Source organism: Strix uralensis, chromosome 4, assembly GCF_047716275.1.
Source record: "Strix uralensis isolate ZFMK-TIS-50842 chromosome 4, bStrUra1, whole genome shotgun sequence".
NCBI lineage: Eukaryota > Metazoa > Chordata > Aves > Strigiformes > Strigidae > Strix > Strix uralensis.
In genome coordinates this window covers 124,618,078-124,631,688 of record NC_133975.1, presented here as the reverse complement: position 1 = coordinate 124,631,688, position 13,611 = coordinate 124,618,078, and the positions used below count along the sequence as shown (strand labels likewise).

The 13,611-nt window shown below is 42.4% G+C and overlaps 1 protein-coding gene across 2 annotated transcripts; it reads right to left on the bottom strand.

Annotated features, from left to right (window-relative positions):
• Positions 1-725: 725 nt before the first annotated feature.
• Positions 726-11,733, bottom strand: SNAPC1 (small nuclear RNA activating complex polypeptide 1). Of its 2 annotated transcripts, XM_074869006.1 has the most exons (10): positions 11,563-11,733; positions 10,755-10,914; positions 9,409-9,549; positions 8,826-8,930; positions 7,642-7,800; positions 7,133-7,207; positions 6,399-6,461; positions 5,298-5,439; positions 3,092-3,175; positions 726-1,217 (listed from the first exon to the last, which is right to left on the bottom strand). In XM_074869006.1, exons 1-10 carry the CDS (start codon positions 11,688-11,690, stop codon positions 1,183-1,185), a joined length of 1,092 nt encoding a protein of 363 aa, XP_074725107.1. In that variant the 5' UTR covers positions 11,691-11,733; the 3' UTR covers positions 726-1,182. The 2 variants fall into 2 exon arrangements, with proteins under 2 accessions (XP_074725107.1, XP_074725108.1); XM_074869007.1 differs by lacking the exon at positions 8,826-8,930.
• Positions 11,734-13,611: the final 1,878 nt, after the last annotated feature.

Genomic DNA, 13,611 nt, shown 5'->3' with positions numbered 1-13,611 from the left:
CATTTAATACAGGCCCCTTTTATAGTCAAATCATTTATATTTCCACTTAGTGTTTTTTCTTCTAGGAAAGGGTACTTCAATTCTTTTGGCCTTTGAGAGTCACACTACCAAACTAATTCACTCAGTTTAGGTCCCTTCTATATTCAGAATCTTTCAAATTTATATTTTATATTTCTTCTTGTAGGAGAGGACAGCTCAACTCCTTTGTCTTTTCTTGATAGTACTGCTATGATCCACTGGAGAAAATACTAAGGAGAATAACTATTCATATTCCTCTTGAATTGTTGTGTCAAATGGGGGTGTTTAAGGCTATGGCCTTTTAGGGCTGAACGACATGAACTCTAGTGCTTGTTATTGTTTACAGAAAACACTCCAGCTTATGATTCTCAATCCGTTTGCTTTTTCTGCAGTACTGTTGCCTAGCAATCATCTCCCCATCCTGTACCTGTTCTCAGTACTGAACTTCATTTATCCCCACACCCACTTCTTCCACTCCTCTCCAATTATAAAGATAATTTTGAATTCCAGTCCTGCCCTTGTACAGCTGAAGGTCATCTGCAGAATTAATAAATGCACTTTACATTTCTTCATTTGAATATACAATTATTCCAGATCTGCTGGAGACAGAGTACGATAAACCGCTTCTCACAAAGTTCGTTTCCCACACCTGTGGGATCAAACCATGATAAACATTGCTGAAGTTACACGCTATAAAATGGAGCAAGTAAACTGTGAAAAATAATTTATTGTACTAATTTTCAACAGTCAGTAACCTTAATTTTATGTTCAGAGATAAAAGATTATAAACACATCTCATATGGGCAAATATTTTGTGAGCTGTTCTTTTAACACTCTCAGCTAAAACCATCATTGCAGATTGACATGAGTTCCAAGTGATAACTCACATTGTATAAGCTAAATACAAAAAGCAACCAACCTTCTCTTTCCATCTCAAATAAGGCACAGCAACTTTGTCTCCAACAAGAAGCGTTCACCAGGGGCTGTACCATGAGACAGCTAAGCTATACCAGTCACTACCAGTATTCCAGCATCACCTGTAGTTTCACTCCCACTCACCACTCCTTGCACGTTCAAAGGCATCCAAAACAAGTACTTTGTGTTACCTCTGATATTTATATTTTGTCATTAAAATTAACATTAGTGCTTCTCCAACTGGATCCTCTAACATCTTCTTTTCCTCTTGGGCAGAGATACTTCTGAAAGGAAATAAAGAGATTTTTCTGGCAAGATTTTCAATCTATCTTCCCTCACAGGAATGATTAAAGTCAAATTAATTCTGCCCAGCAAAGGAAATAAATTAGATGAGCTCTTGAGATCCCCTCCCAATCCCTTTCCCCATGGTTTTAAATATGAAAAAAACCTTTCTAGATTCTACAGCACACTATCATTCAAAACATCAATTAAAATTTTATTGATGAATAAAGTACTCTACTTCAAAACTTACTCAATCTTGAGAGCTTTCTGCTCATTGTGAACACTTTAAGATTTCACTGTGAATCTGACAAATGGAATACTCACAAAATTAAGCACAAAATACCTGAAGAGATTGCTTGTGGGTATTTTTAATGCTTCAGAATTTGCTGGCAAATTCTGAGAAATGGAGAATGATTCTGATTTAGAAAGCAACTTTTTGTCCACCACAACTTGAAGTAAATACAGTATTAAATGCACCATTGTGCCTTCAATCTGACCATTTAAAATTGAACGAATTCACATTGTCTGCAACTAAGGTGATCAGAGAATGTAATATCATTTTGGTACTACAAGATGCTATTTTACTTTTAAAAAGAGCAAATATAAATGTGCTACCTCACTGCAAATGTATTTTAATAGTTATTATGCTTCCTTGTATGAAATACCCTTCCATTACACACAATTTTGGGTAGTAAATTAACTCCAAAAAGTATACTCCTCACACTCATCTATGTCATTAAAGCTTTCCAGAGGTTGTATCCTTTGCTCCCCCTTTAAGCAACCTAATCTAATCCTACTCTTCTAGGTTAAGAACCATTATCTCTGGTCTATCAAGTCTGCCTTCCACTCCGTAAGCAAGACCCACCAGTCTGAGACTAGCTAGAACTGCCAGTGGAAATTGCACCTTTAGCTGGCCAGCTCCTCTTCCCAGGAACGCCACCTGTGTTTGAGACATGGTAGCAAAGCAGTACCCTGGGCTCTTCCCAGAGCGCAGCTAAATAAAGCACCTCAAGATAAAGAGGATGCCATTTTCTTTGTACAGTGTCTGTTCCACAGTGCTTATGTTCTCCTCAAGCAATACTGAGGACAGACCCTGAAGCTTCTGAGTTGCAGAGCAGTTCAAGATCATCTAACATCTCAATATGTACTCCCTGCATTTGGTGCGTCTGTAGAGCAACTCCACCATCAGCTTTGAGAAACCTGCTTTGCCATTGCTTCCAAATAAAAATTACATTATTTCCAGTAACAAGAGTGATAGCAAAGTCATCCACTCTTCTGCTGCAGTTCCCAGAATCCTACTCCAACTGAATCAGACAACTTCTAATACTGCAGAGGACACCATTACTGTACATGTATACGGGAACTTAATCCTTGAAGCATTGCCCAGCTGAAATTAAGGCTAGAGGGGAAACTTCTATGTCCCCTCACTTCCACAAAAATGAAGGCAGCAAGTGCTGTTCTGACCTCAAGCACAGGTTACCTAAGTTTCTAGAGCTACTGGAACAGGTATCTTCTCTAAGTGAAAGAATGACCAAAAACATCACCTTTCCCTACACTTGGAACTCTTCAAGATAGATTTGTATTACAGAAGAGTAAGTCTCCTTTTAACTGGACCAGTTTTAACTCTGAACACACTATAATGAAATCTATGTAGAAAAACATGACTCACAGGAATTTGCCACCACATGCGTGTTTGTAACAAAGTCTCAAATCAAAGCTTCAATTCTAATGCAACAATTTACATGCTAAAAACTAATCTAGCTTTTGCAAGGCAGCAACACCTGAGCCAAAATATCAGCTTTAGTTTCAGAAAAGTACAGCACAGTAGAGAACTATTAAAAAACAAGTCACCAAGTTTGTTAAAATTTCATTGTACCTTCCTCATCTGAGTTCTCCTCTTCTGTGATTATAGGCATCCCAATATGCCGAGTAACAGTTTCCTTTGCCACTTCCGTTTCACCTGCAAATAGATTTTTAGGAAAAGGTCAGCTGTTTTGTTTTTTTTTTTTGCTTCTACATCTCGGGTTCAGCAGTTAAAAGACTGTTCACTTGCTGCTCTCTTGACTTGTTTGTCAAAGGCTGTAGAGAAACACCTACGTTTCACATACTTTCATATAGCTCACTAAAGAAACCTTCAATAACAAGTAATTAACACTACAAGTTTAAAGCATATCAATCACCAAATCAGTGCAGAGATAATGAAAAACTTAAACAGCAGAACAACTTCTATCAGTTTAAAAGCTGGATATCAGAAAGATGATTTCCTTAAGAAAAGTAATTTCCCATGTTTTCAGAACTGGGAGACAGAGATCTAAAGAATTGGAAGACAAAAAAAAAAGATGCATAAGCAGGGATGTGCAAATACCTAGAAAGTAAAACTGCACCAATCCAGATGACATAAATGCCATGATAGTAAAATAACTAAATCGATCACTGGTCAGTTCATATATGCCAAAGATCAGCAACACCAGATAGCATCTCTCCAACAGAGATATAGAAAGAGATAGCTGACCTCCCTCTCTTCCTCACCTCCTCTTAAGATCTAGAAAAGTACTCACACCAGGTCTTATCTCACACTGAAATGACTCAGTCCTCAGGTTCTGAGACTTGATCTCTTTCAGAATATATTAACATAAATGATGACACCATACAAGAAGAATCCATATAAATAGCTAATCCTTTAAGTTGTTGGTCTCAGCATCATACTTTCCACAAACTTCACAAATAAAAGAACTGGAAAAGGTATTAGTAGCTTGGGATCTGGTAAGTCAATTTTTTTGAAAAAACTTCTGGTCTGATGCAGAAAGGAGTCCCCAGTCCTTTAAAAACATTCACCATATCCTCACTTACTCCATTACATTCTGTTTGTATTTATTCTCTCCATAGGCATTTTCGCTCTGTAGGCACCCATTCTTGTCACCCACAAAATTCTATCCTCTCCACAGCATTCAAAGGGAGACTGCAGGCATTTGCATTTAATATTTCATAATATTTCTTGTTAAAAGTTTGAAGTCTTTCTGACTACATTAAGCAGGAGCACATACAGGGACATCCCAATGCTTCTTATATCAGTATAGATAAACTAGAAGGATATCCAGTACAAACAGTTAAAAATATTTCCTCCCAGGGTGCATTTCAAAGTAAGAAGAAAGGTCCCAAAGACTAGACATAAGTACTCTGTACCTATTTTAAAAAAGTTTGCTCCTTTTTATTCCTAAATTATAATGCTCAGGAGAAATAAAATAGAAATACATAACAGAACCACAAAATCCAATTCACAGGTGTATAAAAAACCCTGCTGTGAGGAAAGTAGTTAAGTCTAGCTATAAACTAAACAAGTCTAGAACTGTCGTAATAATCACAATACTGAGATTAAGGAAACCATTTGAAAAGAGTTTTGAAATTACATCAGTTATTGACAAAAGATTTGTATTCACATGGAAGTACTAGAAGTTTCAGTAACAAAAGAACAAAATAAATAACGAGTATCAGATGGAAGGAGAATGACTGATGTGACAGTGCAGGTACTAGTCTTACAAAGTAATCATTGTCGTTAAGACATCAGTATCATTTTCTCTTCAGAAATATTAGAGGATATTCCTTCAAGAGCTCAGGGACAGAATAGAAACAGGCAAGATTTACTCTGGATTTCATGAAGATAATGTGAACGATCAAAATCATCAGATAAGCTGATTTTCATCAGGAAGATAGCTTCAAAAGTAGAAGCTACCTGTCAGAGAAGAAACAGACACATATCTTACTCTCCAGTATGTCTGTTATATGGCAATTGGAAAAATTAAGACACTGCCACACAGGACGTGCTTTTCCAAGGTCAGGCCTTTCCAGAGAAAAATTAGCAGGGCTACATATGAGACTTCAGACTAACAATAAACTGCATGCACTCATGTTGTCTTTCTACCTCACCAGACTGTGGAAAACAGATAAAAACATTCAATTACGATAGTGGCATCACAGAACACTTCTTTAATCTTCTACCTCCACTGATCAACAATAAAATTTAAACCTGCTTCCTCAGCTAGCAAAGTAATCTCTCCAGGTTCACAAATGCAATGGAGAAATACCTTTAATTTCCAAAGCACCTCTTTTCCTTGCTGGCTGTGGTCTCCTACTGGTTTTTTTACTTCGGCTTGGAGATTTCCCATAATTCGATCCTGATTCAGAAGATTCTAATTTTACTTGACGATGTCTTCTGGATTTGGAAGCCTAGAACCCAAACATATACATGGATGATACAAAAAAGCTAAATGTCTATAGCCAGACAGTACTGTATGTCACCCAGTACTTCATAATTCAGCAAGGACCAAAGCATCAACTTTCATGTCAGGGTAGAGAAGGGATGGAAAGAGAGGGAGGGAGGATTCCCACTAGTTACTGTTCTTCAGTTTTAACAGGACAACGTTCCTCTATCACTTAATGGGTGTATCACTCAAAATTCAGGTAATGAAACACCTATTTATTTTCAAACCATTCTCTGTTGGTACCAACCTACATCACGTTGCACACCACTGTGTGCAAGCAAACAGAACACTTCCAGAAACGGCTGCACCATAAAGCCTCCTTACTGTCCTATTTTGCTTAGGTGCCTAGAAAACATTATCACCACATAGTCACAAGTCTGGACTGTTATGCTTTCCAGAGCTCCGTTTCATTTAATAATGCAATTTTCAATAAGATATTTTAATAAACAAGGAAAGTTGTGATGTTTCTCATAGGCCTGCTCTGAAAAAGACGAATTAACAATATTGCTAAAGCAGCAGTTATTGAAACAATGTTTCCAAGGACTTCCAACTGACTTTAAACCCCCCCAAATTCATATTCACAAGCCTCTTCAGAGATTCCAATACCTAAGCTTCAAGGATTTTGAGCAATTAAATTCACAAGTATTTTTATTCCATCTACTTAAGTGGAGCGTAGATGTGAAAAGATACCTTGTAAATGAAAATCCCCCAAGCATAGATCTTACCTGCACTGTTTCCATAAAACTAACAAGAATAATAAGAGCTTTGGGTTTCCCCAATGCATTAAGCAAACTAGAACATTCAAAGATTGAATTAGAGTGCCATTTTAACTCATTCCCTCCTGAGCCAACATTTACATTAAAGTGGTACTTAAAACTGTTCTTTAAAAATAAATACAACCCTATCATCTAATTTTACACCTACCTCAGCAACTGCAGAGTAAGACCTGTATTTGATTCTAGCCAATGCATTTGCTCTTTCAGAACCCTGCAAAGAAACAAAGAAATCGGTCAGAAAAAGTTTTCATATTCTATTATAGCAGTATTGAAATGAAATATCACATCAGACAATCATGTGAGCAATATCTCACTACAGCTGTAAATCTATAATCAGAATAAGTCCTATATAATTAGAATGCCACTGAACTGTTACTTAAAAAAAAGTTCAAATTTCATTAAAAAGGCAGACCATAATTTTGGTTGCCTTCACTGTTACACAGCCCAGGAGAAGAAAATCAAATTTGAAACATCACATCTTACTCAAATTCAAAGTTGAAATAAGCAGGTAAGTACAACATGAAATAATTTTGTAGCATAAAAAATGGATATTGCATTTAGTTGAAACTCCACAGGAGCCATAAAGGAGTCTGGCCAAGGAAATACAGGTCTTTCCCTTCCTTACCTGAAAGAGACTTTCTATTACAAGCATCCAAGAGCTATCACAGCAGTGAATGCTCACAGCTTAACAGAAAACAATACGATTTAAAAACAAAACCAAAACCAACCAATCAATGAAAAAACAACCAGCCCCACTAGCTATTCCTGGAACCTACTTGGACACTATCAAGCCTTGACATACACTGCTTAGCCTGTGATCCGAAGCCAAAAAACTAACAGATTTGGCCTGCGCAATGTAGCTAACTAGTTTATTTTTCTTACCTCTGATTCTAGCAAAGTCCTTTCTTCCTTTTTGTTTGATATTTCATCAGTTTCTTTAGCATTTAAGAATAATTTCTAAAACAAACAAACAAAAAAAAAATCTTTTAAATGTCTGTCATATACAAGGCAGCTAAAATTGTGAAAAATGAAACAAATATTTACACATATGCCCATTTTCTTCACCTTACACTACGGCCTTTCCTTCATTCAAGAATAAGTGTTACAGAGGTATTGTCATTCTAATACTGCCCAAAAGTCACATCTTCCAGGGCTTACCTCTCAGCAATCATTTATGTTATTACAGAGGCAGTACATATACAACTCCACTCCTTCCCCCCATAGCATAACTCTGCCTAGGGTTTTACTCATTCCATGTCTTCAGTGTTATAGTTCTACCCACATCTGAGATTTACAAAGTATGTTCAGAGGTAATTACACTAAGACAGACAGCTCTTACACGTTCACACAGTCTGTTAAGTTGCCAGAGCACAATGGTTGATATTACCTACCATTCTGTTCTGCTGCCATTCCTGATGTTCCAAAGTTATGTCTTTAAGAGTAACTACAAATTCATCTTTTATCAAGCTCAGCGCCTTGTCTGGCTGGGATTTGTCAGCTGAAATGACACACTTCATTTTCTGGTAGTGGTCATGAATATTCATCAGTTCCTAAAATAAAAAAATATTCTTTTCAGGAAAAAAAAAAAAATACCAGCAGTAAAGCAATATTGGTCCTCAATGAACAAAAACAGGGTTACACAAACCATTCGAAGGAGACCATGGAACTAGTAGGAGTGTTAGAAACAGATTCTGTTTAGCTCAGGTCAGTTTTAGGGAGCCTAGCAATACTGCTACCTAGCACTGTCCCATCAGTCCACCAAAAAAGCAAAAGATGAAAGAGTATCTTGCACTATTTAAACCAAGAAGGAAATCTCAGTGACACTTAGGATCGGTGTTCATAAAGGTCTCATTCTGATATGATGGTCTACTTTCATCTCTTTGGAGAAAGCATTTTATTTCCTCCTTTTGAGGAAACAGGTCTTCTCATCCTGCCATTTCACAGATTTCTGATTTTTGTACCACTGTAGTCAACCTCACTGATGGTACGTATTTGCTAGCAGCAACTGGAAAAACCTGTAAACAAAGATCTATTACTGAGTCATAATGAGCAATATAAGAACCTACACTCATCTTGATTTACTCCATTTTTTTATAAAATGTATTATATATTAAACAAAAGCAAGTTTTAAAATAAGAAATAAAGTTTAGAGAAGGCTATAAACTTGCAAATAAGTAAATTCAATACTACCACAAGTATCAAGCTTTCAGCTGCAACCTGCAGACATATCAAAATAAACATGCTTCCACTCAACCAACATTTTCCATTTCTCTCTAAGTGACAGTTAACCATTTATACCCTTCACCTTTTACATCTTATTGAGGCAAAACCACAAAACCTTAGAGCATATTGCAAGTACTGAAAATGGTACAATTTTTCCAAAATAAAAGCTGTGTTTCTGAGTGTTGGGTAAAATGGCTGGCACAGATTATTACCCTTGGCTGGATTCCATAAGAAGACTTACAAAGGACAAGAATCTGCTAATTAGGTAAGTTACAGCCCTTGAACAGCAGAAGAAAAACAAAACAACAACAAAAAAAGCAGTGATTAATTTGTAGTTTAAAAGTTACTGTACCTCCAATACATCATTAGTGATGAGGCTGTTTACTCTGTTACTTGGATCCTTAAATTCTTCTTTAAATTCGTTTTCCTGAATCATCATCTTAGTTCGGTAGTTTAGCTAAAGCAAGAGACAATGCTTTGTAACCTAAAAGCAAACTTAAAATGGCACCTCCTCTTGAAAATTCTTACTGCGTATTCAACCATCAAGAGATGCTGAAAGGCATAAAACCATCTCATCGACAATACCATGCAGCTTTACTGTCAAGTGCTGAGCCAGCACTTTTCAAAAAATTATTCCGTAGTCAAGAATTTAATCCAGCATCCAGATTCAAGAGTTTGACATTTCTAGAATTGATAACACATCTTGAACCTAATTAGAACATTAGTTACTGAAAAAATATTTTCAGGTGAGAAGCTTGGTACGTTCAAACGTGCTCTAAACTTTACGTCACATACTTAGCTACACAAAGCAAGACTTACTACATTTCAACACAGCCTCAAAGCTAAACTAAATACATGAGCGCTGCTGAACTGTCAGCCATTGAAAGCTGAAGATATTTTATTAAAAAAGGTAAGTCATTAACATAATAACTCACTAGCTTTGGCATTGCTGTGAAATGGAACGCTCTGTCAAGTCGCAGTGTCCTAAAGATGTATGCTGCGTCATAATGCTGGGAGTCTATCAGATCCTGTTGAAATCTCTGGATGTCAGGCCAATCCTTGAGCGCAATTCTGATCTGCAACAAAACAGCTGTATATTGTCATATCGACCTGCATATTTCAACAAATAAAGATGAATTCAGCTGATGATTGTGATCATGTTATACTATGCACAGTACTTGGATGCCTAGGGTGTGGCACGTCACACGAGCACAGAGCTACAGAGAGGATCCTACTATAACATTTGTTGCTACTATCACAATTTTATGCAGATAAGCTTATTATACTGTTGTATTAAATATTCTCACTGCACTTGCTTTCTTTAACAGTGACATGGAACACAAGCCCTCTTTGACATCTGACAAAGTTAACTCTTCACATTCCAAGATACCTGAAACAATACACACCTAGAAGACTCTCACTCACTAGGCAATTAGGAAATAATACTTCTACCATGATTTGCTGCCAGTGAAACGCTCATAGAAGTATCCTTGCTCCTTGCTTTCCTTCATCTCCCATGTGCATTTCATTTTCTCCCTACCTCAGTTAGCTTCTTTGATAATTTCTGGACTCTCTAACAGTCCCAGCAGTGGTTTTAAAATTCCCTAAATTCACCTCCATAAAATGGATTGACTTCTTTGAAGTTAAGATATGAGATATAATGGCATCATTGTAGAATACTTCAACTTCAGTTTCTTATTTAAAGAATTTGGACTCAACTGCACATATGCACACAATATAGACCACACAGTTTCTAAGTTCAAACCACTTCCTGCACTGAGTTTCCAAGTCCTTTATATATTGATCTCCTGTCCTAGAAGCAGCAAGGAGACACGTCATTCAGGCATTAGCCCTTTCAACCTATTTATGAATTCCACTTCTGGTTAACAGGAATTGGAAATAATTCAGCCAGTCTTCATCATGTTGAAATTCTAAGGAATAGCTGAGGCTGTAATCGAGTTCTGCACAGAGCTGAGCACATTCTCTGTTCCCATTTTGAAAGCTCATCATTTTTGAACAGAGAAGAGCTTCCTATCTGGCAGACAAGATTTCTGAGATCACAGCTATAATTTAAGAGGCACACGCAATATTTTAGTCACTACCGTGTAAATTCTCAAACCCAAAGGTGTTTGAAAGGTGACCTTTTCCAAAGGGACCATTTGGTTCTAAATATTTTTAAGAAAGAAAATGCCCTACCCATCTACGATAACAAAGTAGACAGAGTTATACCATATATCCTACGTCTAGTATCTCCTGACAATAAAACATCAAGAACAATTACCTTTTGTTTTGGCTGGCAAACCTGTGTACTGTAGAGCCCGTACAAAAGGTACAGAGCACCAACTCGAATCTGGAAAGCGTACGGGGGTAAGAAGTACTGCTGTGCCAGTTCTAAAGTCTTCTTTGTGAGCTTATTCCTCTCCAAAGCTCTTATTCTACCACTAAAGTAAACAAAAAGAAAGCATGTTAAAGCAAGTAACTATGAAAGTGCAGGCTTTAGAAAGTCCATAATGCAGAAACAAGTTTTAGGTATTTTAAAACATATTACCATAGAGATCAAGTTTTGGGAAGTTTTCAGAGATGGCCAGACTGTAAGCTCTCACACAACACTGCGTGTAATTCCTTGTATTAAATTAGATGTGAAAGGAAAAGTTAAATACCTTTCAATCATATTTTTAATCTCATATAATGAGCACTGCATCAAACTCCCTGAAGCATCAGTGTTCAAACCACACGCATTACTAATACACAAAATAAATTGAACTAGTAACTCTTTTTCAGTATTACGCAGGGACCGACGCTTCATTGCCATTTACCTACACACCCGCCAGGCCAACCTCTCCCCAAACCTCCGCCCGGAGGGAAGCACGGCTCACCAACACCCCCCTTGAAGGTTCCCCCACACGACCACGGGGCAAGCTCAGCAGCGAGGAGCTGTGGGCTTTGGGAGGGGGAAGACAGACTCCCTGAGGCGAGGCTCAGCCGCCAAGCTCGGCGCAGCGGGACGCTAAAGGGTGGCCGGAGCCGGTGCCGCTGAGGGCGGCGAGCAGGGCGCTGGGGGAGCGGCCCGGCGGGGGCTCCTCACTCACTAGAAGATGGTGTGGAAGCGGCGCTCCCGCCACAGCTCGGCGAAGCGCTCGAAGCGGACGGTATCAGCCTTCTGAAAGGCACCGAGCAGCTCCTCGCAGTCCGCCTGCAGCCCCGGCACCGAGCTCATACTGCCGGCACCCAGCTCGTCCCGCCGCCACCCAGCTCGTCCCGCCGCCGCCATCCCTCCCTGCTGCGCATGCGCAGCCTCCCCACAGCACCCCGGGGCGCCTGCGCGGTTTTCCCCGCGCATGCGCACTCCCCGTGGCAGGGGGGCGCAGTTCGGGCCTCTCCGTGAGGGGCGGGGGGGCCGCCCCGACCTCCCTGCGGCGGCCCGGGTCCAGTTACCGCCGTGGCGGGGCGAGGCCTCGCCGGTGACAGGAGTTCGCTCCGCTGCCCCGGGGGTTGCTGTCCCTCCTGCCCCGTCCGCAGAGCCCACAGTCTGGCGTACCCCTCGGCCGGCCCCGGCGCGCAGTCGGGGAGCAGCCCGGCGGGAGGCGGGGGTTGAGAAGGAGCGGGCTGGCGGGTTCGGCCTGGCAGCCGCCGCCGTGCGACAGCCCCGGGGAGCCTGGGGACGCCGGTGGGGCTTCGGCGTTCCCCGCCCCTGTCCCCGCAGAAGCGCCCCCAGCAAGCTCGGCGGCCTGCAGCCCGACAGGCCCGGGAGCGGCGGGGTCTCCTGAGAGAAAGGGGGGCTCGGTAGCGCCCCGGCGCGCCCACGCTCCGCGGCTGTGTAGACGTGACGCGCCGCCACGCTCCCGGCCAGATGTGCCCGGCGAAGGGCTCCCGCCCGCGGTGCCCCCCGCTGCCGAGGGCCGGTCCGGCGGCTGCCCGACCCCCCGCCCCGCTCCCAGCGCTGGTCGCAGGCGGCGGGGAGCGGGGCCGGCCCGCGGGGCTCGGCGGCCGCGGGAAGCCCTATTTCCGCCTGAGCGAGCGCGGCGGGCGGGGGATCGGCCGGCGGCCGCCCCCTCGGAGCCCCGCATGCAGGGCCACACGTAGGCGGCCGGGGCGAGCCGGGCGGGCGGGGAGGGGGCCGCGGCTGCCGAGCCGCACGTAGGGTGGGTGGGCGCGGCCTCGGCGGCGGCGCGGAGCCGGGCGGTGGGGGCTCTCCGGCCCCGCGCACGTCGGGACGAGCGGCTAGCGAGGCGGCTGGGGAGAGGAGCGCTGGCAGATGGAGAGCCCCCGCGCCCCGAGTGAGTACGGACCCGCGGTACCGGCGCAGGCGGGCGAGCAGCGAGCAGCTCGAGGCGGTGGCAAGGTGTTTTCTGTGAGCCAGGCGGGGTTGGTGCTGTCTTCCCCGGGAAGCCCCGCAGCCCTTCAGCGGTTCCCAAGGGGCTTTAAGGACGGGGCTCTGGTTTCAGGGCGTTGTTGCCGTGACCGGCCGCCGCGGGCGGAATCGCCTCTGCGGTCAGGGCTTGGCCGGAGCCGGGCTGCGGGCAGCCGGCGGTCTTGGGGGAGCGGGGCTGGGCAGCAGCAGCAGCGCCCGCGCTGGAGAGCGGGTCCCGGACTTGACAGGAGAGCGCCCGAATGCTGCATCCGTGGGGGGAGAGGACGAGCTGTGAACTCGGGTTACGGGAGATCGCCCCTGCGCTGCGGGAACCTTAACAGATGAAAAACGGCATGTAGAAAAAGTACCGAATGTGCATGGGATGGCTCGTTGCGAGCTGCCTTTAGGCTATTTAAACCTGCAGGAGTTTCGCACTGTGACCGGCGTAAAAATTCACATTCCGCTTTCTCAGATAATCATGCGCTGCAAAATGAATTTTAAACTCTGCTGGCTCTGGTACCGTGATGTTCTCTAGTTCACCATTAGCATCAACTAATTGACCCAAAGTTTGCTCCTTAAAGCTAGGCGCTTCAAGCTGTCCGCTCCTACGATGACAGTAGCTTCCACAACGCTTCAGGCACCAAAGCATCTTTCCATATTTATTGTATTTCCCAAAAGGTTGCTGGAATCCAACCTTTAGCAACCTTTATTGATGAGTAGGAAATGAATGGCCATCAGCTAAACAGCTGTTGTCTTTAAGCACCACTGATTGCCCGTCACTGATTAT

Excerpts from the sequence above, each read along its gene's own strand:
- SNAPC1 (XM_074869006.1), bottom strand. The coding sequence starts at position 11,690 with ATGAGCTCGGTGCCGGGGCTGCAGGCGGACTGCGAGGAGCTGCTCGGT. Across the intron at positions 3,176-5,297 it reads AGGTGCTTTGGAAATTAAAG|GTGAAACGGAAGTGGCAAAG; the intron begins GTATTTCTCCAT and ends ATCTATTTGCAG. Across the intron at positions 1,218-3,091 it reads GGAGAACTCAGATGAGGAAG|AAGTATCTCTGCCCAAGAGG; the intron begins GTACAATGAAAT and ends ATTTCCTTTCAG.